Raw genomic sequence first — 23,546 nt, forward strand, 5'->3', positions numbered from 1 at the left:
TCGAATGCCAAGCCAAGGCAAGATAAGCCCCACAGCTCTGCAGACTGGGCTAGCTGGAGGTGAGTAGGTACAAAACCTGTGACCTCTGGATCAGCACTGACCTGAATTAATACAAGCTACTTCCACAACTATTTGTGCTGGGCAGGAGCAGATTTAGAAATTTTCTAGCCTCCTCTCAATCAACCCAATGAAGAAGAAAAGAGCCCCAGAACATCACAAGTCTACCATTTGATTTCCCCACCAAGCCTGCTCAGCATCTTGCAGGATTGGCCCTCCTGCATCCTGCCTTTTAATTGCTGACTGATTGTAATATAGGATTTTATTTTCCCTATAATGACTCTTGGGGCCCCCAGATGTTCTCCTCAAGTGTGGTTGCGTCAGCACTAGAGACTGAATGACTGATACCAGCAATTTTTACAGCTTGAAAGAAGAGAAATATGTGAAGGGGATTTAATTTAGCTCCAATATTGTGTCTTCATCTTCAAGACTCTACAAGAAAACGACACCAAAAGGTTATTTTACAACGCGAGGAGGGAGAATTAGCCTGAGAGAGGGAGAGATCACCAAGCTGGCTTTCTAATATCAGTTCATTACAGAGAACACGTTTGCACAGCCGCTTCGCTGCTGCTGTTAATTTAAGCCTGGATGATTAAAAGCTGTAATTGCACCATTTTAAATAAATGTCCGCTATCTCGATTATTATATTTTTAATTAGTGTGGCTCTGTCGAATGTTTTTATCCCTCTGATTGATTTGTTTATAGTGTATATATTTATAATTCATTGATCTCCCTGACCCTGCTCTCTCCTGAGCATGCAGTTTGGTCATGATTCCAGCAAATGGAAGAGGACTGAACCAAGAAAGAGCAAAAGGTACCAGGTCAGCTCCCCCTTATGAGCTCTTTGCAGGTCTCCTTCTTTGCCTCCCGACCCAGGTGCTCTTTTGCTCTTTGCTCTTCCCCAGGGCTGTGGGGGAGGATGAACAGCCTGGAGGACTGGCTGTCTAGGAGGCAGGATGGGGGAAAATTGGATAGCCATCTTCAGGCTGTGAGCAAACCTCAGGATGTGGTGCTGGCAGGAGCATCCCAGGACCCCAAGGTTTCATACTGTGTGTTAGGACCCATTCCTTAACCCTTGCTTCACAGGCAGGAACCTGCTCCTCTGTCTCTGGGGGACTCTCTAAAAATGTAAAATTTCCCTGGCAGGCTGGGTTACATGTGCTGGAAATAGCTCTTTCAGGGCACAGGCCTCCACTGTCCAGATCTGAGTGTAAAGCATATTTCTAAGCCTTGTTCTCTTGACATCATCCGAATGTGACTGTTGGGTAAAATCCAGAATAAGCACCTAGACCCATGCTGGACCATGATACCCCCTTGCGTGCTGTTGTCTGCCAGGGGCAAGGAGGTGCAAGCAAGAATAACTTGCAGATCATCATCTTAATATTCAGGGCACTCCTGATTGCTGCTCAGGGGCTGTGCTGTGGGGCACACGTGAGAATGTGTTGAGAATATTTGAGGCCACTTGCTCCTGTAGGACTCCAGGGCATCTGCGCTGATGCACTTATCTCCTATCACATGTAATATCTGCAGGACAGGGACTGTTACTTTCTCTGACTTTGTGCTGCACCCACTATGGGAGGTTTCTGACTGCTGACAAGGGCCCTGAGGCACTCCGATAACACGATGCAATACAATGAATAGTCTGCCTGCCTGGCCAATACTGCAAAGCTTCCAAACGCTTGACTTTCCCTCATTTTCTACAGCCTCTGGAACCCTTAAGGAATGGATCAGGCCTTCAGCATTATAGAGGAGGAACCTGCCTGTGTCCCCTGGCTACAACATAGTGTGTGGCCTCAGCATATCAGTGCTGTCTACTAGTTAATGGCTTTTCCTCCAGCAGCGTACCAGATGCAGCACTGCAGCATGGGTCAGGAGGACAGCCTGGTGACAGCACATTGCCAGAGAGGCTTTTGCAAGGGGAATGCTATTACTGAGCAAGTTTCAGTGTGGACGGAGTGACAGTGTAGTGGATGGACAGCCCTCCAGGTAACTCTGCTGTAATGTTTGTGCATCTGTACAGAGCATTTCCAGGACTTGGTGGAGAGGAAGCTCTAAAAGCAGCTGCTCATGGGGCACTGGCTACTAGCAAAAGGGGAGCATAGCATTGAAGGAAACCTCCTGGAACAGCATGTCCAGTCATCTGATCTCACAGCTCAGCACGGATATGAATTTACTTTTGGAAGGCCATATAAAGGGCAGCCATTTGTGTTGCATGTAAGCTACACAGCTCCATTCCAGCCTCAAAGCTTATGTCCTTTAGCACAAAAAGAAAGGGCATCCCAAGGAGAGAGCAGGAAGCAATCAGAAGCTGTAGAGGCTTGTTGTGAACCCTCCAGCTAGTCAGCCTGAAAATAAGGCAGAAACTAGATATGGGTGTACCAGAGCCTGATTTCATGGGTACTAGAGCAGCCCCTGGGCAGGTACAGCATTGGATGAATGGGGTAGGTGAGGGGATGACCATGACTTTGTAACAGTGTTAGAGAAAATTATAGTCTGCAGCAAACAGGTCATTTTGGCCATTCAGAAAAGGTAATTACACTTTGAGATCTCTGGGGTGTATTTTTCTTGTTGGCCAGTAATCAGACTGTGTATTCCTTTTTACTTATTTTAATTAAAAATATTGGTTTGCCATGTTCACCAGGCAGCTAGCACACTCTGCCTGAGTACAAACACTTAACACCATTCTGTAATTGGCTGAATTGTCTATTAGTAAATAAGCCTAGTAATTTAGTGAGCGTCATTGAAGTGCTTACTGTTACACCTAATACAAAGCTGAGGACTCCTACCTTCAGGAACTTACAGGCAAGAGGGCTGTTAAAGACAAATCAAGGTGGTTTTACATGAGCATGACAGCGTGCTCCTTGGGAGACGGTGGACAGAATGGGCTGGGTTGAGGCATTGACATTCTGCTGCTGTCCATAGCAACTCTGTGCTCATGCTCTTGAATTCTTTCAGTTTGACAAGTGGAAGTGGATTTGAAACTCTATGTCTTATTGATTTTACCTAAGAGAAAACAGAAACTTGTACAAATCGCTTTCCCTAATGAATTTCCTATTGCAGCCTTTGCCTTTGGTAGGCTCATTGTGCAACTGGTGGTCATTGTGCAGAAAGGCAGAGATGCTGTCCAAAAGCCCTGATCTCTTCAGCCACCTCCTAGCTGGGCACCAGGGCACTGCTGGTCTGATACTTTACTAACCATGAACGTTCTGACTGCTAGAAAATCCCATGTCAGAAGGACCCTGCGGACATTGTCCAGGCAGGATCAGCTCCCTGACTGGTTGCCTGTCCCGTGTCCTGGACAGATTTGTGTGCTCTGGGTTCAGTTTTGCCCCAAGGCATTGTTTTCACCCATCTTACTTTTTTAAAGGCTAAAAAGTTCTGCTATGACATGAAAACATGAAGACTTTGCCCTCTGAAAACAAGCAAACCCTATAGTTGTTCCCTGCAGCACACAGGGAACCTGGGAGACCCTCTTCCCTTTGCCTGGGTTTCACATCTTCTGGTCTTAAGACCTATCTCCTCTTTGGCTTTCAGAAGAGTAGCAATTTACTCTTCTTTCTATTTCCTTCACCCCTTGGGGAAGGGATCAGCCTCCACATGCTCACCCAAGGAGCCCAGCCTGAGCTGGAGTGACACCTCCCTAGGTATGCACATGCTTTTATGCTCCCCAGCTGAGTACTGGTGCCCCAGCGCTGCCTGCCCCACACTTTGCTCTTCTGAACAACAGCAGCAGAGACATCAATGAGAAACTGAGACCAGCTCCTGGGGGCTACAGTCCCAGGGTGCCAGAGCACAGATAACTCACCCAGTATTCATGCTGGAGTTTTTTCTTTTTTGGTTCGTGATTCATGCCATCTGTCCATTGATGTGCGTGTGGAGGAGGGCTGGCTAGTCCTGAGGTCCCGGTGCTATTTCTGCTGGTGATTCTTCATGCCCCCAGGGACATCCCTGTTGGGCAGCCCTGAAAAGGAAGCAGAAGCATGACACTGTCGTCCTTCAAGGGGACCTGACTGGCAGGGAGCCTCCCATGGGCTGTCTTGCTGTCAAGGCTGTGTTGCAGCTGCAGGTGAATGGCAGGATGGCATCACCTCCTTCCCCTTTATGGTCCCTCCTGAAATCCCAGTTGATCTAAGGGGAGATGCTTCCACCTCAGGGTACACCCCCAAGTGAGGAGGAGGAAGATGCTCTCTAGTGTCCCGTTCTGTCTGGATGATGGCCAGACTTTGCTTCGCATAGCTCTGCAAGAGGAGGGAGAGGTTTTCTAGGAAAGACTCCAACTCTCCCTCAGGCCATTTTTTCTTACATTCATATAACTCCTCTAGACCATCCCTCAAACTCCCCTTGGAGCAAATTCTCTAGAAGATGCTCTCTAAAACATCACCTGCTCTGTCCTTTGCAAACCTGTGGGCTGCTAAGGGGAGCTCCTCCCCTGCTCCTAGAGATGTTTTGTTTGCCCCTTGCTTGGCAGTAGGACTGACTGTCTTTCACAGGTAAGCTTCCACTTCGGAGACAGCTGGATCCTCAATTAGGGTGAGGTGATCCAGGATCCTCACTCCTTTCAGCTTGCACAAGTTGTGCAGCAAGGTTTTCAGGATCTACAGCAGGATTTTGTGTGCTGCCTCACTTTTTCCTTTGAGAGAGCCTTCATGAGCATGTGGGCATCCAGCAGGATTTCATCTAGGTTGACAGTGTTGATGGTGCCTGTGAGAAGCTGCGTGGTCCTCCATAGGCACGTGGCCAGCAGGTCAGAAAACTTATCTCAGCAGTCAGGCTGCCTTGGAGCAGGTTCAGCAAGGCACAGAAAATCCTCATCTGGTCAGATTTTTCCAACACCCTCTTCATGAGGACATTAACGGACTGTATGATCTTCTGATCTTCTTCTAGGTCTTCATCCAGGAAGTCTAGCATCAAGGTAAAAGATATCATTCATTACATCCTTAACCAATTCCACTGAGGCCTCCTAAGCCAGTTTCTTCTCCTGGAAGACACAGTTACATGCCTGAAGGACACAGTTACATCACAGAATGATTTATTCCTTCCCCCATATCTTATCTGCTTCCTTTTGCTGGTTGATAAACTTGATTGATTGAAAGCTGGCTACAAGGCACTCATTAATGTGCCCAGACATGGCTTCTGTTTTGTTCTTCTGTCTCAAGATCTCCTCAGATTCTTTCATTGCCTGGATGCTGGTGTTAGTATCACCACTGCTAATGAGACAAATAAGGGAATTAATGGTGGAGGTCATGTTATAACATATGTCATCAGTGTCTGAGGAGATAGGCAGGGTTTGGAATTCAGGGATCATTTCTAACTGAATGATATCAGCATCCTCATATGTTCTTCTGGAAGATCCCCAACCATTGTGAACAGGGCTTCCCCGTGAGTTTTGCAAGCTGTAACCATAATGTTTAGAGCAGCACTATGAACAGCACTATCTTGGCCTCCAAGGAAGACCACTATCCTCTTCAAGGCTTTGCTAGGGCTTGGCTCACGTACATCCAGGCTGTACATTTTAAGGAGATAACCCATCTCCACCAGGCAGCCTTCCTGCTGCTTAGTGTTATTGGACCTGATGCCTTCCCTGAGGAAACCAGAGACCTGCTTAGCTCGATACAGCAGGTATATCCTCTTCAGGGCAGCATACATCAATTTAAGAACTGTTTGTCTTGGCTCCCCCATCTTCAGAACCAGGTATGGGAAGGAGAAAAAGGCCTCATTGTCCATCAGCTGGTACTTTTCTTGGATCAGCAAGGTTAGCAGCAGATTGAGGTAATCTAGGCTCTTGATAAGCACCCATGTGTTGGTGTCAAAGAAATGCAGGGTGAGCCATTTCAGAATCAGGTACAGGCAGCTGATAACTCCTTCCTTCTCTGTCTCTAAGTGCCTGGCCATGATGGCCAAGGCTTTGATGTGGTACAGGAAGCTGGAGTGGAACATTTCCACCTGGAAGCTGCTGGACACACAGCTGCTCATCTGAGCTTTCAGCTGCTTGAGGTACCTGTTGCTGGGAGCAGTGAAGTTCCACTGCAGCACTTTGCTGCCTTTCTCATCCCTCATGTTCTGCTCTTTTTCCTTGGGGACAATGGTGAAGATAGGTCCCAGTTTGCTGACCCCATCCTTCAGAGTGGAATTCATTTGTGCTTTTCCCTTGGCTGCCCCTGTGTCTTTCAGGACTACTTCTGACTTGGGCCCCTTGGGACCCTGCTTCTCCTCTCCACTGGTTTTGGGTGCTGGCTCTTTAGCTGATGCTTGTGAAGGCAAGGCTGTTGCTGCAGGTAGTGTGGTCAGAAGAGAGGGGAAAACAGTCATGGTGGTGACTCTGGGGTGTCTGGAAAGTGACTCAGCAGAGTAGTGGACTGGGCTGATGGACTGTCACTGGCATTTTCTAGTATCACAAGTATGTGGTCCTTTGCAGCTGCTTTCAGCTCACTGGTGGCTTCGGTCATCTTCTCAAAGCCAAGGTGCATTATGAAGAAAGGCAGGGTGCCTGTGGGGCTGTCTGAACATCCCTGTTGGTGTCCTGCAGGGAAGAATAGAGGTGAGGCACACACCAAAGCAGGTCCAAGGGAGCTGATTTGAGGATTGGCAGCTGCTCAGCAAGCCACTGCACCAGCTCTTGCTTCTGTAAAGGCATTTCTTCACCTAGATCTTCTGAAATGTCCTGCCCATCCAATCACTCCAGTCTGTTGATCTGTGCAGCCCAGGCATTCACAGCAGCCAGGGTGGCAGCTCTCATGTTGCTCTTGCTTTCTCTAAAAAGAGCAATGAGGGGAAGGCCCAAGTCCTTCATGTGCTGTTTGATGTTTGAACCCATGACTGTGGACAGTTGCTGGAGGACCCTCAGGGCAATCTGTACCAGGGTGGGGTTCAGATTGCAGACACAAGCCCTCGGGGCTCTTGGGAACTGTCCCATGTTTGGCTGGATGAATCTGGCATCCTGAAGGATGCCTGCAACCTCTTCCAGGCCCTCCCTCTGGATAGTCCAGTTCTCCTGCAGCTTTGACACCAGCTCTGGGGTAATCCTGTCACCAATGTCTATGGCTTCAGTCCTTTTGTGATCCCCTGGGACCCCCTGGGTCCTGTCATCTAGGCATGGCTCGGGGTTGGCACCACTGGGAATTGGTGGAACCTGTCCATGCAGCTTCTCCAGCTCAGCATCTGTCTGGAGAAGAAGGGGCAGCTCTTCACTCAAATGGTGCTCTCAGCAAGTCTCCCATGTGTAGGTAAATAACCTGCAGCAAGTTGATGGCTGACTCTGCACACCTGAGTGAACAACAGCAAGAGCGATCTTCAGGGTATTGACCAGTGCCTTGGCCTCCATCCCTGCAAAACCAAACTCCAGAATTGCATTTGACAGACAGTCCAAGATATTGGAATGGATCCTGGAGTTATTCTGTGAGAAGGCCAACAACATAGCTGTTTTTGCAGTACAAGGCAATGAACATGCCTCTGCTATAGCTGTCAGGGCTCCTTGAGCATTGTTGCTGCATAACACATCTCCCACCATTTCCACCACACTTTCCAGAACAATTTGAGCAGATGTTCTGTAGAAGTCCCCTTTCTGGGCTAGCAAAGTGATGGTGTGAATTTTCTTTTGCATCACCTGAGGCTTTGTTTCCTTGTGTCCTCGTGACAGCAATCTCACCAGGGCTTGGCATGGTATCTTGCTTTTCTTCATTTCCCTGACAGTCTTCTGAAGGGTATCAGTGCTGGAAATCCTCTCTTTCCAATCATTGCTTTTCAAATACTGTATGCAGGTTTCAGGGAGAACAACCACCGCCTTTTTCTCACATGCTTTTGCTGAGAGCTCTGGTTTGAACATGTTGCTTGAGCCTAATTTTCCTGTTTGATGTTGGCCTCTGTCCTTCCGGGGATGGTGGTGTTTCCTTCCAAGGACCGTAAACCAGGAGGAAGAGAGTATTACTGGGCATCCCTGCTGCTAGGCCATGCCGAGGGGATGGAGATGTTAGGGCAGCAGCTTTGAGGCCCTCCTGGCAGGGTGCATGGAGTGCACAGAACAGCCCCGGAGAGCAACAGCCATTGAGAGGTTGGTGCAACACTGGCTGTGCTGGGGTGACAGACCATGGGGATCCACACTAGTGTGGTGATGTCCCATTGCCACGAGCAGCTACTGCTCTTCCTGCAGCAGGGTCTGAGACTCCAAGGTCTGGGACCACTTCTTGTAGCTGGGAGGAGAAGACATCAGCACAGGTAACATCACCTCCAGCCCCCATTGCCTCCAGGGGCTGTTATTCAAGCCACGGAAGATGCAATCTCCTGCAGCCTAGAGCTCTCAGGTCTGGAAAAGAGTGACTGCTACGCATTGTGCCAAAGTGCCACCACCAGAGGCCATGTGGTCTTTCACTGGACATAGCCCTTCCTCTCTCTGCCCCTGCTATTGCTGCTTAGACTGTGAAGTCTGAGTGAATAAGGAGCTGTTCTGGATGCTGAACAAAAGGAGGAAGAAGATTTGCATGGAAGCAATTTCTTACAAGTTGCCATTAGAATAAACCTCACTGCATTTAACCCTAGATAAAACAGTTCACTTACTCATTTTCATGTTATTTAACTTTCTTCTAACCCATTAAAAACTGGCAACTCTGACATGAGAAATGCCTTTTAGAAGTGAAAAGTAGGCACTTAGCTTGAGGGAAGAATCTTTCAGTGCAGCAGTGCTGCCTGCATCCTCACACGGCTCTGGCCCCCGAAAGCGCTGCTCCATGGAAAGCCCCTCTTTGCAGAAGCCCTGTCTCCAGCCCATCTCCCTGTGGTGAGGTCTTAACCAGAGCTCGGATAGCCCCTGGCACAGAGGACACCCATCCTAAGCATCTGCTCTTACAGATACAAACCATAAATAGGACAATCTGTGCTCTTTGGCTCTCTCTGCTGGCTGCAGTGCACCCCATTCCTGGGCTTGTGCTCAGCAATGTCCCCCCACATGGCACCCTTTGGGGAACAGGCTGGCGTGGGGAGCAGAGACACAGGGAAAGGAATACTGTATTTGAGCCTCTGGGAAGAATCACAAACCCTGACAAGCACAAGAAGTAAAATAGGGAAGAGGCGGCGGTGAAGATTTACAAAAGAGTCTTGCAAATGTGACAGCCAATTTCCAGGGGGATCCTTTTTCTTCCTTAAGCCTCAGTCCTGAGCAAAAGAAGAGATTTTTCCTTGAAGGGAGAACAAAGCTGTGTAAGGGATCAAATGCTCTACCTTGGGACACAGCAGCACCAGGCTTATTGCCAGGTGGGGAGGGATTCACCGGCTTCTCCTCTGTGCCCAGGGGAATCTCCTAACAAGGGTTGAGGGATGAGCAAGGGAGGGCCTGGGAGCATCTCTCGGATCACCTCCCGGGAATGCTTTGCCAGGGCTGGAGGCCAGGAGTGTTTCCTCCCTCCTCACCAAGGAGCTCAGCAGGCTGCCAGCAGCAAGAGACAACTGCATGGAGGGGGAGGCAGGCAGCGGAGAGCAGTGGGAGGGATGCTCTGCTGTTGTGTGCGGGACCAAGTCCCTCTATCTCTGGTCCAGCAGCCAACCCAGGCGATGAGCAAACTGTGAATTTCAATGAATTGTTTTATGCTTTGTCAGGGAATCTCCCCGTAGGAAGTACTGGGGACCTTCATTAAATTCATTTTTTTAACTGAATGACCAGGTGGGTTTCTTTGTCAGATGATGTTGGAAATATTAGTTCATGCCACATTGTACTATACGTATGAGAAAAACCAAACTTGGTGATTTTTTTGTGAAATTTTTTGTGTTCTACAAGTTGTTTATGGGATAAGTCTCCTGAGACTGCCATCCAAAAAGTCTTCTGAGGTACTCACAGCATCTGGCCAAAAAGCTATCCTTGGAAGTGCAATTAGGTGTTAATAAAAAGTAACAAATAATTCCCTAATAAAACAAATACAAAGGAGAAGACAATGCTCAGTGTAAGTGAGTTTTATTCCATTATTCTGGTGAGAAGCTGTCAAAGAGTCAGAAGGTATTTAGAGAGCAGAGTACAGTCTGTTCCTTCATCATAATAACTTTTATTGCCTGGTATAGTTTTTCTCACCCTGGTCAATAAATATCCTGCTGCTTTGCTTTCAGAGAATTAGGACTTGGTTGCAGCAGTGAGTGCTTCTTTCCAAATGCCTGGTGCTGACCCACATGGGGGCTGGGGTTGCTCTAGTGCTCCCGAGAGGTGCTGGGAGTTTGGGCAGGATGAAAGGGAAGAAGATTCCTGTGATGAGAACAGAGTTCTGGGAATCTGAGATGCTCCTTGTGTCTGCGGATCAGAGTGATGGTATAATGCTTGCTAGGAGACACAGAGGCAGAGTAAAGGCAAAGGCAGCACAGAGCATCTTACAGGCTGTTCTGGGCGAAGGGTAGTTGTGCCCATGGGTCCAGGCTCTTGGTCTTTTCTGTGGAGCCTAAAGGAGTTAGCTGGTGCCAGAGTGGACCCAGGCTATGAAATCTGGATCCCACAAGTATGTTCTCTCTACCACAGCTAAGTTTGTTTCAAGCTATCTGTCACCAACAAGCCTTCTGGGCCAAGGAAGACTTGCTTTTTTTTACCAATTTGGGCTGCACATAAAAAAACTCCTGGCCTGCTTGCTGGAGTGAATGACCCCCCCTGGCATCATTAGTTGGAGAGTTTGCTGCTGGGGATGGCTGAGAAGCTCATCACTGACTTCCCATCGGGGGATGTGTGTTTCCAGGCCTTATACAACCTTTTCTGGTTTTCATTAAAAGCAACTCTTCAGACAGCAGTTTCAAGCCCTTTTATGTGGTTCCTCACGGACATTTCCCTGCACTGCCTCAGATGAATCACTGGCTGAAGGTACCTGCTGGAATGGGGGTCTGCCCGTGACACCAAGTGCAAGAGGAGAGATGAATCAGCTGTGTGTGGATCATCACAGCCCCTAACCTCCCCGAGGCCCGTGCTGAGGATGCTCCTCTGTGGAGCCTTGGCTCTGAGCTGCAGAGAACATTGCTTGAAAACCTCTCACAAAAACTGCTCTCCCCTTTGGCAGCTCTGGCCCATGGGAGCTGACCATACCTATGTGCTCATCCCAGATTCAGCCTTGACCAGCAAGAGTCTTCCCAGCCCAGGATACTGTTTCATGGCTGCGTGGCCAGTGATTCAATATAGTAATTTAATCTCTTTACCCCATAATTCCCACCTATCAAAGAGAAACAATAAATCTTTCTTTGTCTTTCTAGTCTTTTTAGCTCAGCAGGGCAAGACCGTCTCATGCATTGTGTTTGTATGGCTCCCAGCACCTGGGATTGCTGGTGCTGCTGCAGTGCAATTACATGCGGTGATACTGTATTTAATGCCCTGGGAGCCATCTCCCCAGACTCCAGGAGCTCCTGAGTCGATAGAAGGAGCAGGTTTGTCTTTCTGGCTCTGAGCTGAGGACATTCGCACATGCCTCCACCAGTATATCTTCATTAAGCTTCACAGAAGCTGCCGTGACGTGACGCCAGCTGTATTGCTGAAACAGGCTGGTGTAGCCTGTGAATCACTCTGTCTTTAATTCCTGCTTGTGCTTGAGGATCATCTACATCCCTATTTGTGATGAGATTCACCCCAGTAATTGCCAGGATTAAACTCCCTTCAGAAGCACTGGCTGAGCATAGTGACCAAGAGGAAAAACCTCAGGCGAGTAGTGGTCTATTTATATCCCATGAAAGACGGACTCGGTGCCTAAGAATATTCAAGCCCCTGGCACTTCCACCTCCTTTCTGTTCCTGTAGCTGCTGTCTTGAGACTGTCTCAGCATTGAAGAATTAGCTGCTTTTTGAAAGCTAAGTGGAACCTCAGTCAAGACAGGAGCAAGCGGCCAGGGATGGGGAGGTCGGTGCTTTACTGAATCCCCTAAAACCTGCTCCTTTGACGATGCAGAGAAGCAAAGGAATCAGATATGAGCTAGGGTCATTGCTCTCGCTTCAGAGAGTCTGTCTCCACTCTTTCAAATGAGGTCCTATTCTCACCCTGTCTGCTTTTAGGGTTGAGAAATAATCTGCTTTACCTGCACTTCTCAAATGTCTTTTTGGAGGCTTCCCCGCCAACAGTGCCAGCCCTGCCCCTCTCCCAGGGGTGAGTTAATCCTGCATCCTCCACAGCTGCACCAGTTGCAGAAATCCAGGGGCTAAAAAAGGGTACCCGGTGTGCCAGGGCTCTCCCCCTGTCCCCCCAAAGCGCCAAGAGGATCACCGTTCCCTGCTCAGTCTGCAGCGCACCCACCTCTGGTAAAGGGGGCAGACCCCTTACCCCCACCGCACTGCATGTGGGGCAGTGGAGGCCGAGGACCGTGTGTTTCCCCAGGTCACACCAGAAAATCTGTCCCTCTTACAAGGGAGGAGGAGAGGAGGCTCCCAGGAGCCAGGGAGATGCAGGATCATGTCACAGCAAGGCTTCTCCAGCAGGGTGAAGGATCCAGCTTCGCTGGCAGCAACCAAGCAGGGAGCAAGCAGCTCTTAAACCTGCCTGCAGCACAGGCAGCAGCCGCAGCTGCCCTGCTCCAGGGAGGTAGGGCAGCATCCAGTCCTGCCTCTGGGCTTGGAGGGCCTGATGCCAGCAGCTCCCCTCCCCGTGCGCATCCCTCGCTGCCCTCCCTGTTGCAGTCGGCTGTGGAGCAGCCCAGACAAGTCCTGCAGTGAGAGAACGTGGCTGGGATTTCACATTGGCACTGCTATAGTTCCCAGGGATTCACCTGCCCCCAACTCGAATCTAACAAACCCCTGCCCACAGGGAAAGGAGGCGCAGACCAAGAATAAAGGCAACGGCCCACGAGCCATCAAGAACGATGCCCCACAGAGAGCTATGCTCAGCACAGACCAGAGGCAATTTAACATGCCCTCAGCTGGGGAATCCACCTCCACCAGGGGCATGCTCAGCCCTCCACTCATGAGCATCTCTAAGATCCCCTATTTTTCAACTTTCCTTCACATATGATGGCTACAAAATGTTTGTTACCTTTAATCCTGAATGATGAATTTCTCATCAAAGTGGCAGCTGTGCTCCATGCAGGATGTAAGCTCTACAGCTCCAGCTCACCCACGAATGCATGCCACAAACCAGAGCAGCCAGAGAGGGAAGAGACTGCAAAAAACCAAAGAATTTCTCTTCCATTGAGAGAAAAATGTCTTTTTCCCGATGCTATCTTTTACTCTACTAAACCTTTAAATATCCTTTTAATGATGATGTAGTGGGTAGAAAAACTGCTATAACCAGTTTATCAGATTGACAGCGGCTGATGGCATGGGGTTAACATCTCAGCTTTACAGGGATGTGAAACCTCCCCCTGTGCAGAACAAAGGAAAACTTTCCAAAGGAGAGGATGTTGCAAGGCATAAAATATGCCAGGTAAGAACACATATTAGTGTTTGTGGATGAGGAGGGAATGAGGTATGTGTGGGGTAAACTCGAACTGTGAAAGACTTTTATGATCCCCCTTGCTTGGAATACACATCTGTGATTTACAGTGATGCCTCTGGTGATGGGTTGAAATCCTCTAGACTGACTGAAGTGCCAGTGCTGTGGATTTGACTCAGCCACAATTACAGGGATTTGATATCTAAAATACCACTGTGTCTCTAGGTGCTTTAGAAAGACCACAGCCAAAAAAAAAAAAAAAAAAAAATCATTTTAAGAGGTATTGTGTGTGCACACATACACGTACATGTGGATGCTGTTTGCTGCTGCTGCCCTGCGACAGGCAGCATTTTGAAGACAAACAGCCTGAGAAATGGCTTAGGTTTTCTCATTGACCACCAAGTCTCAGCATCACCGTTTGAAACATAAACTTTATTGCAACAAAGAATTAAAAATAGTACATCTGAAATAGTTGCAGAGTGCATGTCATTAAAGAACTAGTCAGAAATCACAACTCAAGCGAATCATGTACAATTGGAACAGAAAGTTTTATTAAAACAACTGGAAATCAAAATCAAATTTTCTTTGTTTGTTTAATTTCACCATAACCGTGGATTGTGTATTTACAGTCTTCGCCTCTTGTGGTGAAGGTTCTGCTCAGGGTGGGGGGCTAGGAAGAAGGCAGGGATGGATGGGGAGGAGAGGTGGGTTTCAAAAGCTAACAGGATGTGAAAGTTTTCCAGAAGAAGTTCTTGCAGCCTGCTTTGCGTTCCCGGGGCGCCAGAGCAGGGTTTGAGTTAGCCGAGCGCTCCAGCTCCAGTCTCACTTCATCCTGCTCAGCCCCTCGGGACAAGTCCTCAGACTCCAGGGCTTCATTTTCTGTCTGGCTTGGCTCTGAGAGCAGTTCTGCCAAAAAGTACTTGGCCAGTTCCTTGGGGGAGAAGAGAGAGAACGAGAGAGAGAGAGAGAGAGAGAGAGAGAGCACGATTACTCCTTGGTTTTGGGGGGCTCATCACTCTGTCCCTCTAAGACACCTTTGTGCCCAGATTAGAGACATGCAGGACTCTGGAGGAGAAGGGGAGCCACAGCTTTCCAAAGAGCACAGCCCGACAGCTGCTACGCAGCAGCTGTGCCTACGAAATAAAGCGGAGTGGAAGAGCACCAACATCTACCTGGTGTGGGGAAGAGACGGCTGTCCTGGCTATGGCAGGGAATGAACTCATCCGAGCACCATATCACCTTCCCTTCCCTTCCCACTCCCAGCACACTGCACTGGACTCAGTGAGGATGCTGCGAGGCTGCTGCTCAAACGCCACAGGAAAGGTCTTTGGGGGAACTCGCAGCAGAGGCTGATTTGGGTCACCCTCTCACTGGGGGCTATTTCTCCTTGTGTCCCTCCAAGCCCTGGCTGTTCCCTTCATGGATAAGGACATCCTCCTGCTCCTCCGGGGCAGCTGCCTTGGTTCAGTGCCCCAGAGAAGCCCTGGAGAGCTTCACCAGGGGCTCTGTCCTCTGCCCTGGCAGCAGCTGCTCCTCATACCCCACCAGCACCCAGTTGGGCTGGGCTGGGGGGAAAGGTTGTCTCCCCTTCCCTTCCCCAGATGCCCAGCCTGTCGCTGGCTCAGCCCCAGCAGAGAACTGGGGGATCTGTCAGAGAACTGGGGTCTGCAGTAAGAAACTGGGGGCCTGAAATGGGGACACTGGGGAGGTCCGGTGAGGAACTGGAGGACTGCTCTGAGGGTACTGGGGTGTCCAGTGGGGAACTGGAGGGGTCTGCAGCAGGGAAGTGGTGGGTATGCAACGGGGTGCCAGGGGCTTTGCTGGGGAAACGGAGGGTCTGCAACAGGGAATCAGGGGGGTCTCTGGAGGAGAAGCGGGGGGTCTGCAGTGGAGAAGTGGGGGTCTGCAGCAGGGCCGTCGGGGTGCCCAGCGGGGTGCTCGAGGGGTGCCCGTGGTGGCCGCCCCGTCGCGGGGCTCTCACCTGCTTCCCGGCGGCGGCAGCCAGGGACTTCTGCAGGAACTGCCGGAGCCGCGGGTCCGAGGGGGCGGCCGAGACGGTGCCGAGGGCCAGGGCGATGGAGAGCAGGGCCAGGGCGCACTGGAGGCGGCACGACAGCATCTCGCCGGCGGGTCGGGCGCGGAGAGGCGGCGGCGGGGAAGCGCTGACAGCTCCGCTGCGGCTCGGCTCCGGCGTTGGGGATCTCCTCGCCGCCCGCCGCCTTTATAAACCCTTCTCCTGACGTCAAGGCGGGGGCGCCCCCCTCGCCCCACGCCGCCGGGGGTGGGTCCCTGCCCGGGACCGGGGCGGGGGGGCCAGGACCGGGGATGCTCCGCTCTGCCCATGGTCGGCCAAGAGTCCACGGTGCCCCCCCGAATACCCCACCTCCGGCCGCCCCTCTGCCGCCCCCCCCGGCCCCCGGCGCGTTTTCTCCCCAAATCACCGCCCCTCCGGAGCCCCAGACCCTGCTCGTCCGCTCCCTCCTCCCCAGCCACAAGCCCCCCGGCGCGGCGGTGGCGGGTCCCAGCTGTGCACCGCCCTCACCGCGGGTCTGACCCCCATGCCGGAGGGCTAAGCCCCCCAGCAGTGCCGGTGCCAAAGCCCCTCACCCTGGAGCAGCTTCCCGCCCCGTCGGGTAAGAAACGGCTGCAGAGACCGGGGAGCTGGAAAGGATCCCCTTAAGGGCGGATTTGCCCCCGGCTCCAGCAAGGAGTGGGGGATGCTGAGCTTGCTGAGCTGCCCCTGGGGGTCCTTTCCGCCTCTCCGGTCCTTGTGGGGCTCTCCGGCACCGGTCTTTGCCCAGACGCTCCCCCCATCCCCGGCCAGCTCCACCGGCCGTCGGGGCAGCTCCTCTGGCAGCCGGCAGCCTCCCGGGAGAGTGTCCCGGCTCTGCGAAAGCTCTGCAGCTCGGGGGAGCAGTGAAAAGTCTGTGCCTCGGCCGGGGCGTGCAGGTCCCTGGCTGAGCCTGCAGGGACCCTTGTCTCCATCCCAGGGTCAGTGGAGCTGCTGGCCCGATTGGGGATGAGCCTGTCCCAGTAGGAAGGTCAGTCTCCCCCACTTCTCCAGCCTGTCCCCATGAGGTGGCTGATGCCCACACTGGGTAAAGTTGCTGCAAGCCCCTGTCACCCCAAAGGATGGGCCTCTTCAGCTATCTCCCAGCTGGCAGGAGCAGAGCAGGATGCGCAAGGAAGGGGCTCTGCTACCACCCAGAAAAGGGGTTTCAGGGTCTCTCTCCCATCTCAATTTCCAGCTGAGGAAAGTCAAAGGCTTGTGGAGACAAGGACCCAAGTACTGCACAAAGGTCTCCAGAAATCTCCAAGAGGACATTTTGTTTCATGTCAAATTAATGTGCCTCCCCGCTCTTCAACCCTGGTGCTGCTGGCTGGGTTTGCTGAGGCTGACCTGGGAGCATGGAACATGAACCAAGGTGTTCCTGCTCTGCTTTACAGTCCAGCAAGAGGAATTAATTGCTGCTGATCACTGGTTCCAGACCAGGCAGACCTCTGGGCTGAACTGGGACTGCCCTCCCTGCATGATGCCTCCCTTCCTTTGTGCAGACATCTGCAGTCACACATTGCCTTCATCCTCTGCATCCTCCCCAAATCATGGTGCACATGAATGACACCCATGAAAGACAAAGCCTTCGTTAGTAGCCCAGGACACCTTGTGGGTTGGGTTGACTTGTGCTGCTTTTACAGCCAGCTTATCCTCATCTGCCTGACCTGAACGAGGCCAAGCCCTGCACTCCTGGGACCCTGTCTGTCTTCTAGCACTGGTGTTGCTCTGGGGTAACTGGTAGAGAGGAGTCAGTCCCTGCTCTGGTTGAGACACTTTCCCTTGTTTCGGACACAGGACACAGCCTCCTGCCAAGGCCAACAGGAGGGATCTGGACCCAAAATGAGCAGACTGCCTCCAAGGGCCAGGAGTCCCAGAGTTTCTCGCTCCATCATGTCCCTGTGCTAGCAGCTGGACCAACACCTCTTTCCTCCTGCAGTCAAAAAAGCAGAGCCAGTCCTGGGCATGGCAAACACCAGGGCATCAAACCTATCCTGTCCCTCTTGCCTGCCTTCAAGAGAGATTTCCTAGGGATGGTTTCTCCCAGCAACAGTAATTTCCCCACTTCTCCCAGCTGTGCCAGTAGCAGCAAGCTGGACTCTCCCAGTTTACTTGCACTGGAATAGACTTCTTTTGTAGCCCCCAGGCTCTCACCCTTGGCACAGCAAAACCCAGCTGTGCCACGCTGCAGTCCCAGCCCCAACCAAGCTTGCAAAGGATCCCAACTCCTCAGCAGCTTGTCCCAACTCCCACAGCCCAGCGCAGAGCAGCCTGCTTGGGTGCCGTACCAGGGAGGAGCAGAGATGGAAATGGGTTATTTTGGACTCCCCTGTGGATATTGAAAGCTGTTATCTAATGTCCCATGCCACTTCACACAACAGACAAGGAACCCCCATCACTCCTGAGTGGGGAGGAGTGGCGACCAGCTCCTTGAGCTTCCACAACTACGGATCTGCACTGATGTGCTGCAGGGTTCAGTTCAGCATCTGTATTTCCCAGGGTATAGCAGTGGGCTGGAGTGCAGCCTTGGACTGCTGCATGGGATGGAAAGCTGTGCTACATTTCGGCACTGTTAGGTCCCATCTGTACACCAATGGGGAAATGGGAGATGTAGGAGTTGCTACAGTGCAGGAACAACCTCCTTGATGAGTTCCCCATCTTTCTTGTTTCCTGTCAACTTTGTGTGGGGCCAGCAGGACTCAGACACATTTAACAGGATTTTGCAGAGGGGCAGAGCTCAGTCTGAGATGAATGGGTTCTGGGTGGGCCAGCAGGGCTGTTTTTAGGAAGCTGGTATGGTCATGCTGGCATAAAACGGGGGAAGATATCAGACTTGAGTCCTTAAGGGGGCTTGGGAGGCCATTCTTGATGTCCTGCCCAAACCCAGACTGCTCAGTACCCCACTCTTCTCCAGCTACCTGCAGCACCTCTGTGTATTATTCCAGCCCTGCTAAAGACTTTCAGCCCAGAGCTGTTCCTTGCTAGCCCCTGTCTTCACCCACCCTTTGTTTTTCATTTTAATATCTATCCAACCCAACCCTGTCTTGCCAACCCTCCCTGGCCATGTGCAGGGCATCCTGCTGCAGAGCAGTAGTGCCCAGCAGGGCTGCAGGCTAGGAGCAGTGCTGCTGCAGTTGGATGTGTGCTCCCTACAGTCTAGTTCCAGGCCAGGACAGACCCTCAGCCACCTTGGGGATCCCTGGTTTTGATGGTCACTCTGGCTACTGTGGGTCTTCCAGACACATGGGGACAAAGTTTGGAAAACCAGGTTGGCTCTGACTCCATCTCTCAGTGCTGGAGCTGAGTGGCTGTCCCCCTGCTCCCCCCTCTGCCTGGGGGGAGGCTGGAGGAATTATACCAGTGTCTTCTAGCAACAGAAAAAATATTACTGCAGGCAAATGTCTTGGATTTGTCCCACTGAATTTCAGATGCTTACTTGAGGAAAGCAAGGGTGTGCTCATTTTCTGCTCTCTGGTCCTGTGTCCCATCAGGAGATGACTTGGCTCCTGAGCCAGAGCAGCCTCAGGAAGACTCTGATGTCCACTTCAACTATTTTTCCCCTCTTGGGATTCAGCTGAGGTTGTGACGCTGGTGGGGGCAGGACCAGAGCCAGGGCTTTGATGGGAACGTTCCCCTAGAAACATCTCAGCCTGTTTAAAGGAGAGAAACTGAGTTCCCATCAGGTCTGAGCCTTGTTGATGGATAAAGTATTGAATGTGCCAGAGTTCTTTGTGATCTCAGGTAGTATTTGGGAGAATCACTCTGATGTTCTCCATCTGAAAAGTATTGACATTTAATTTCAAGGAGAATCTAAAGGAAAAGTACCATTTAAATGAAGATGAAAACATGTGCTTTGGTTCAGAAAACCCTCTTGTTCTGACCTGAAGGAACCAGCAATGAGGAAGAGGAGAAAGGGCGTCCATCTTCTCCATACATCTTTGGACTGTCTCTTGCTGAGTACTGCTGGGGAGGGGGTAAGGGCAGACCTCCAGACTTCCTTATGACTCTGGCACAGGCATGGAGCAGCGAATAAGTTGCAGATTGATTTAGCAGTTCCCCCTCCCCCAGCCCCTCTATGGGATCAGTGTGCTCTGAATTTTTTTACACTCATTCCCCAGCCAGATAAATCCATCATCCACTCGGCTGCGGCAAAGGCGATTCTGTTCCTTTCTTTCTGACGCAGCGCTGCGGGGCATGTGTCTTTCTTTGCAGACGATTGAATTGCATTGAATTCCTGTGACTGCTTCCTTACCCCCACGTTTCCAGCTCGCTCCACAGATCCAGAGTAGTCCAGCAATGCCCAGAATTGTGTGCACAGGCTGCACGCTCAGTGCTGTGCCAGCAAAGCGTGCCCTCTGCTGTCACCACGGCCGTAAGCCTGGCTCTGTTCACACCTCGCCTCCCTGCTTATCACCTACAAAACGCTCTCCAGACCCTCTCAGCTCCGCTTTCATGAACAGGACAGTTTTATCATGTATCACTACCTTGCCAGCAGGGAAACACTCTTTTTCTTATATTCTAGCACTCAACGCAGTAGGGCCAAGCTGTGATCTGGGATCTGGGGCCATGAAATTCCTCATTCTGGCTCTGGACATGTAGCTGGTGTTGTGGGGCAGTGAGGAAGCCGTCACAGCCCCACAGGTCTTGCAGCTTGCCAAAAACCTAGCAGAGCAGGTTCCTGCTTGGGGAGGAGTGATTCTGCCCCAGGAGATACAGATGAGCAGAGGAAGAGCAGTCGGTCATGCCTGAGTGGTAATGGCAAACAAGAGCTCAATAAGGGAGAGAAACTCCTGCCGAATGGTACCATATGTCCCTCCAGCGGGCCATGTGGTGAGAGGTGGTGTCAGGATTGTACACGGTCTTGCAACAGCCCTGAGAGGTTTCTGGATAAAATGCTGTTTCTATAGTAAAACTTGGGCACAAATCCAAAAGAACTGGATTCTTCATTAATTACAGGACTCTGAGATTTCTGCTCCAGGTAACAAAGTGGAAGAGGAGCCAGGCTGTGGACGTTCACAGAGGAGGGATCCTGCTACCTAATTTTTTGATGTCTCTGTCTAAGAGCCCAAGTTGTGTTCAGAATTTCTTTTGCTGCTACCCAAGATTCATTCCCAGTCTCAGCCTCCTAAGATGCTGCCATGGCAGCTGTAGGGCTGAAAGCAGCCCACTTGAAGTCAGATGAGGGAAATGTGCAGAAACAAAGGTGAACAGGGTGAGCTAAGCACAGTACCAGGGTATTTACCTGTATAACTGCAGTGACTATTAGGAGCCAGGGACAGGGCTGTGTTAGGGACTGTACAGATGCTGGTCCGTGCTGTAAGGAGCCTCTAACATAAGGCAAGAGATGATGGATACAGGTGGGTGAGCACATGAAATCATGAAATAATACAGGGCTCTGCTTTCTTGCTCTCTATAACTCTCCAGCTCCACAGCAAGAGCTTGGGCCTCTCTCCCCTCTGTCTGTGACACTGGCCCCCTCTTTGAGAGGCCAGACCAGGAGGCTCCAGGTGGCCATGGGCACTTGTGTCCAACCCCACAGACAGGCAGCGTGCATCCCAGCGACACAGGATCCTGCCCGTGGGATTGCAAAGGCTCTCAGGCTTCTCCTGGCCAGCTCAGGCTGCAGCTGGTCATTCCCCGCAGCAGATCCACAACGGGGTGGGGGGAACGGGCTGGCCCTGGGGACAAGCTGCAGGCAAGCACCTGCCTTCTGCCTGCAAACCTTCCCCCAGTTGCAAGATTTTCCTCGACAGCAGCAGATGTCTCAGCTCGGGCTGTAATATTATTTTTCTCTAGGTTTTTTTTTTGGACCGATGTCTTCATTCCGGAGACTTCTTGCTTTAAACTCCGTCTTCGCCTGCCCTCTCGTGGAGACCCGGCAGAATACAGCGGGCTCGGCGGGGCGGTGAGGGGCTCCCCCGCCGGGACCGGCCCGGGGCCGGGGCTGCTGCGGGCGGGGGGGCGGCGGGATGTGCGGGGCAGGGGCCAGCAACGCTGCCGAAAGAAAGCGAGCGCCGACGGTGTCCTTAAGCCCAGCTATACGACGATCAAACATCCACTTTACAGAAAGTCACCGTTTTGGTGCCTGGATTTCCACGTTTTAGTGGCATTTTTGCTCAGCACAGGCTTTTCAGCACCAAAATCAGGCTCGAGGACAAAAGGATAAATTGGTGAGCGCAGCAAGTTCAGCACAGTCGTTCACAGCATCGCTGTGGGCACCCTTAGAGCCCTGCTCAGCCCCAGGAAACCTGAATCCCCATTTCTCTGCTGGGCCTCCCTGAAGTAAAGTGAGGAAGGAGCTGGCGGTGTGGAGAGTTTTTTTTTTTTTCTCAGTGCAGAAGAAATCTGAAGAAAAGGAAAACTCAACCACATCCCCACCTTTTGGGCAGGTCTTTATGTGGCAGGAGGAGATGGGTACCAAAAGAGCTGTTCAAAGACATTCCGGGAAGCTTCCTGGAAACCAGCCAGTTTATCAGTTTGGTGGTGACCTTTCTTCTGAGGCTCAGCAAGAGTCAGACTCTGTATCTGGAGCTGGGTTTGCAAAAGGCAAATACCTCAGTGGTATCAACATGGGCAGGCCTGACCAGTTCAACGTTTGTGGGCTCCACAGCCAGAAAACACGTGTAGGGCAGCCCTGTGTGTGACTGCTCCCTCGCCTCTGCAAACACCCGCCGTGCTGAGCAAAGCTTGCTGGCACTGGCTGGCCGTGCCAGATGCCTGCAGACCTCTGGCCTGTGGATAGTAAGGGAGCGATTGCTACTGCTTCAGCTGAACTGCCTGGAAAAGCTGTGACATCATTGTTTAAAAAAAAAAAAATCTGTCAGGAGGAAGAAACGCAGCCATGATCCAGGAAAATACAGTATTTATTTTGCAAATGCAGCTGAGCAAGTCAATGGGAAATAGAGGTCATGGCTATGCAGCCTGCTTGTCTGGGGCAAGTGGGGCTGTCAGCCCAGCCCAGCCACTTCCAAAAGTGACAACTGCAGTAATTAGAGAGGTAGTGAACTAAAAGACAGGCAGCCTCTGACAGAGATGGGAGAAACTTAAGTATGTATGTCAAATGAGGATAGTGTATGTGTCAAAACCCCATTGTGGGGACAAGCAGTGCTACCAAATGTTAAAAACCTACAGTGGAGAGAGGAAGCAAGTGAGGGAGCAAGGTGGGAAAGCAGGTTTTTGCCCTTCCCAATGCTTAGGCAATGCCCTGTTTGTTGCCATTTTTTGTCTCCCACCCTGTACCTAACACAAATAAGCCGGTGAGGGCTGGTGCTGGGCTCAGTCTTGCTGAGCAGTCAGTGGGGTGCACCCAGCCTGCGGGGTGAGAAATAGGCTCCTGCCCTGGGACAATGCATGAAAAGAGAGGTTTTTGTGGCCCAAAGGACCTCACCCCACAAAAAGCCTGCCCTGCAGCAGGCGGGCACTTGCTGCAGGCTGCCAGGCAGCCATCCTGCCCAGCCAAATCAAACAGCAGGAGGAAGGAGAGGCTGGCTCCAGCTCAGCGCTCAGCCCTTGCTTTTTGGGGGGCTTCTTCACATGCCAGCAGATCTGGTGTCCTGGGAGACAAACCAGAGGAGCTGGGGGTCCTGCAAAGCAGCGCTGCAAATTGGCTCCCCCCGCCTTGGCATTTCCCTCCCATGCAGGGCTGCTTTGGTTGTCTCATGTACACCTCTGTCCCATGGTGTGTTGAAACCTCATCCTTCTCTTCACCTCCAGCTCCTCTTTACTGCAGTCTCATCTGACCCTGCAAACAGCCAGGCTCTCCGCTTCAGATGGTGTTTCCAAGACCCCCACTGTGAATCACCCCCCAAGCCCTGAATCAAAATTATCCATGAATTAACTAATCTAAAAAACGAAACAAGCTCTGGGTGGCTCAGACCCCACCCTAGGCCATGATGAGCAGTGGTCCAGCCCCACACCAGTGCTGGTTGCAGCCGGTCCTGCCTGTGTAATTCAAAGCAGCTTTTTACATGAGGCTCTTTGGTTTTCTGCAACTAGTAAGCCCTCACCAGCAAAGAGCTGCTGGGTTGCTTGCACAGAGCACAAGGCGCCTGCGTGCATCTCAGGCATCCCCACTTC

At 51.5% G+C, this 23,546-nt stretch overlaps 1 protein-coding gene and 1 pseudogene across 1 annotated transcript; both read right to left on the reverse strand.

Annotated features, from left to right (window-relative positions):
• Positions 1-4,412: 4,412 nt before the first annotated feature.
• LOC141947256 (cytoskeleton-associated protein 5 pseudogene) lies at positions 4,413-7,879 on the reverse strand (annotated as a pseudogene).
• A 5,949-nt stretch (positions 7,880-13,828) lies between these two features.
• SST (somatostatin) lies at positions 13,829-15,595 on the reverse strand. Its single transcript, XM_074878211.1, has 2 exons — positions 15,399-15,595; positions 13,829-14,348 (listed from the first exon to the last, which is right to left on the reverse strand). The coding sequence occupies exons 1-2, from the start codon at positions 15,534-15,536 to the stop codon at positions 14,136-14,138; spliced, it is 351 nt and encodes a 116-aa protein (XP_074734312.1). The 5' UTR covers positions 15,537-15,595; the 3' UTR covers positions 13,829-14,135.
• Between the last annotated feature and the right edge of the window lie 7,951 nt (positions 15,596-23,546).

The sequence above is a fragment of the Strix uralensis genome, chromosome 9 (assembly GCF_047716275.1).
Source record: "Strix uralensis isolate ZFMK-TIS-50842 chromosome 9, bStrUra1, whole genome shotgun sequence".
Lineage (NCBI taxonomy): Eukaryota > Metazoa > Chordata > Aves > Strigiformes > Strigidae > Strix > Strix uralensis.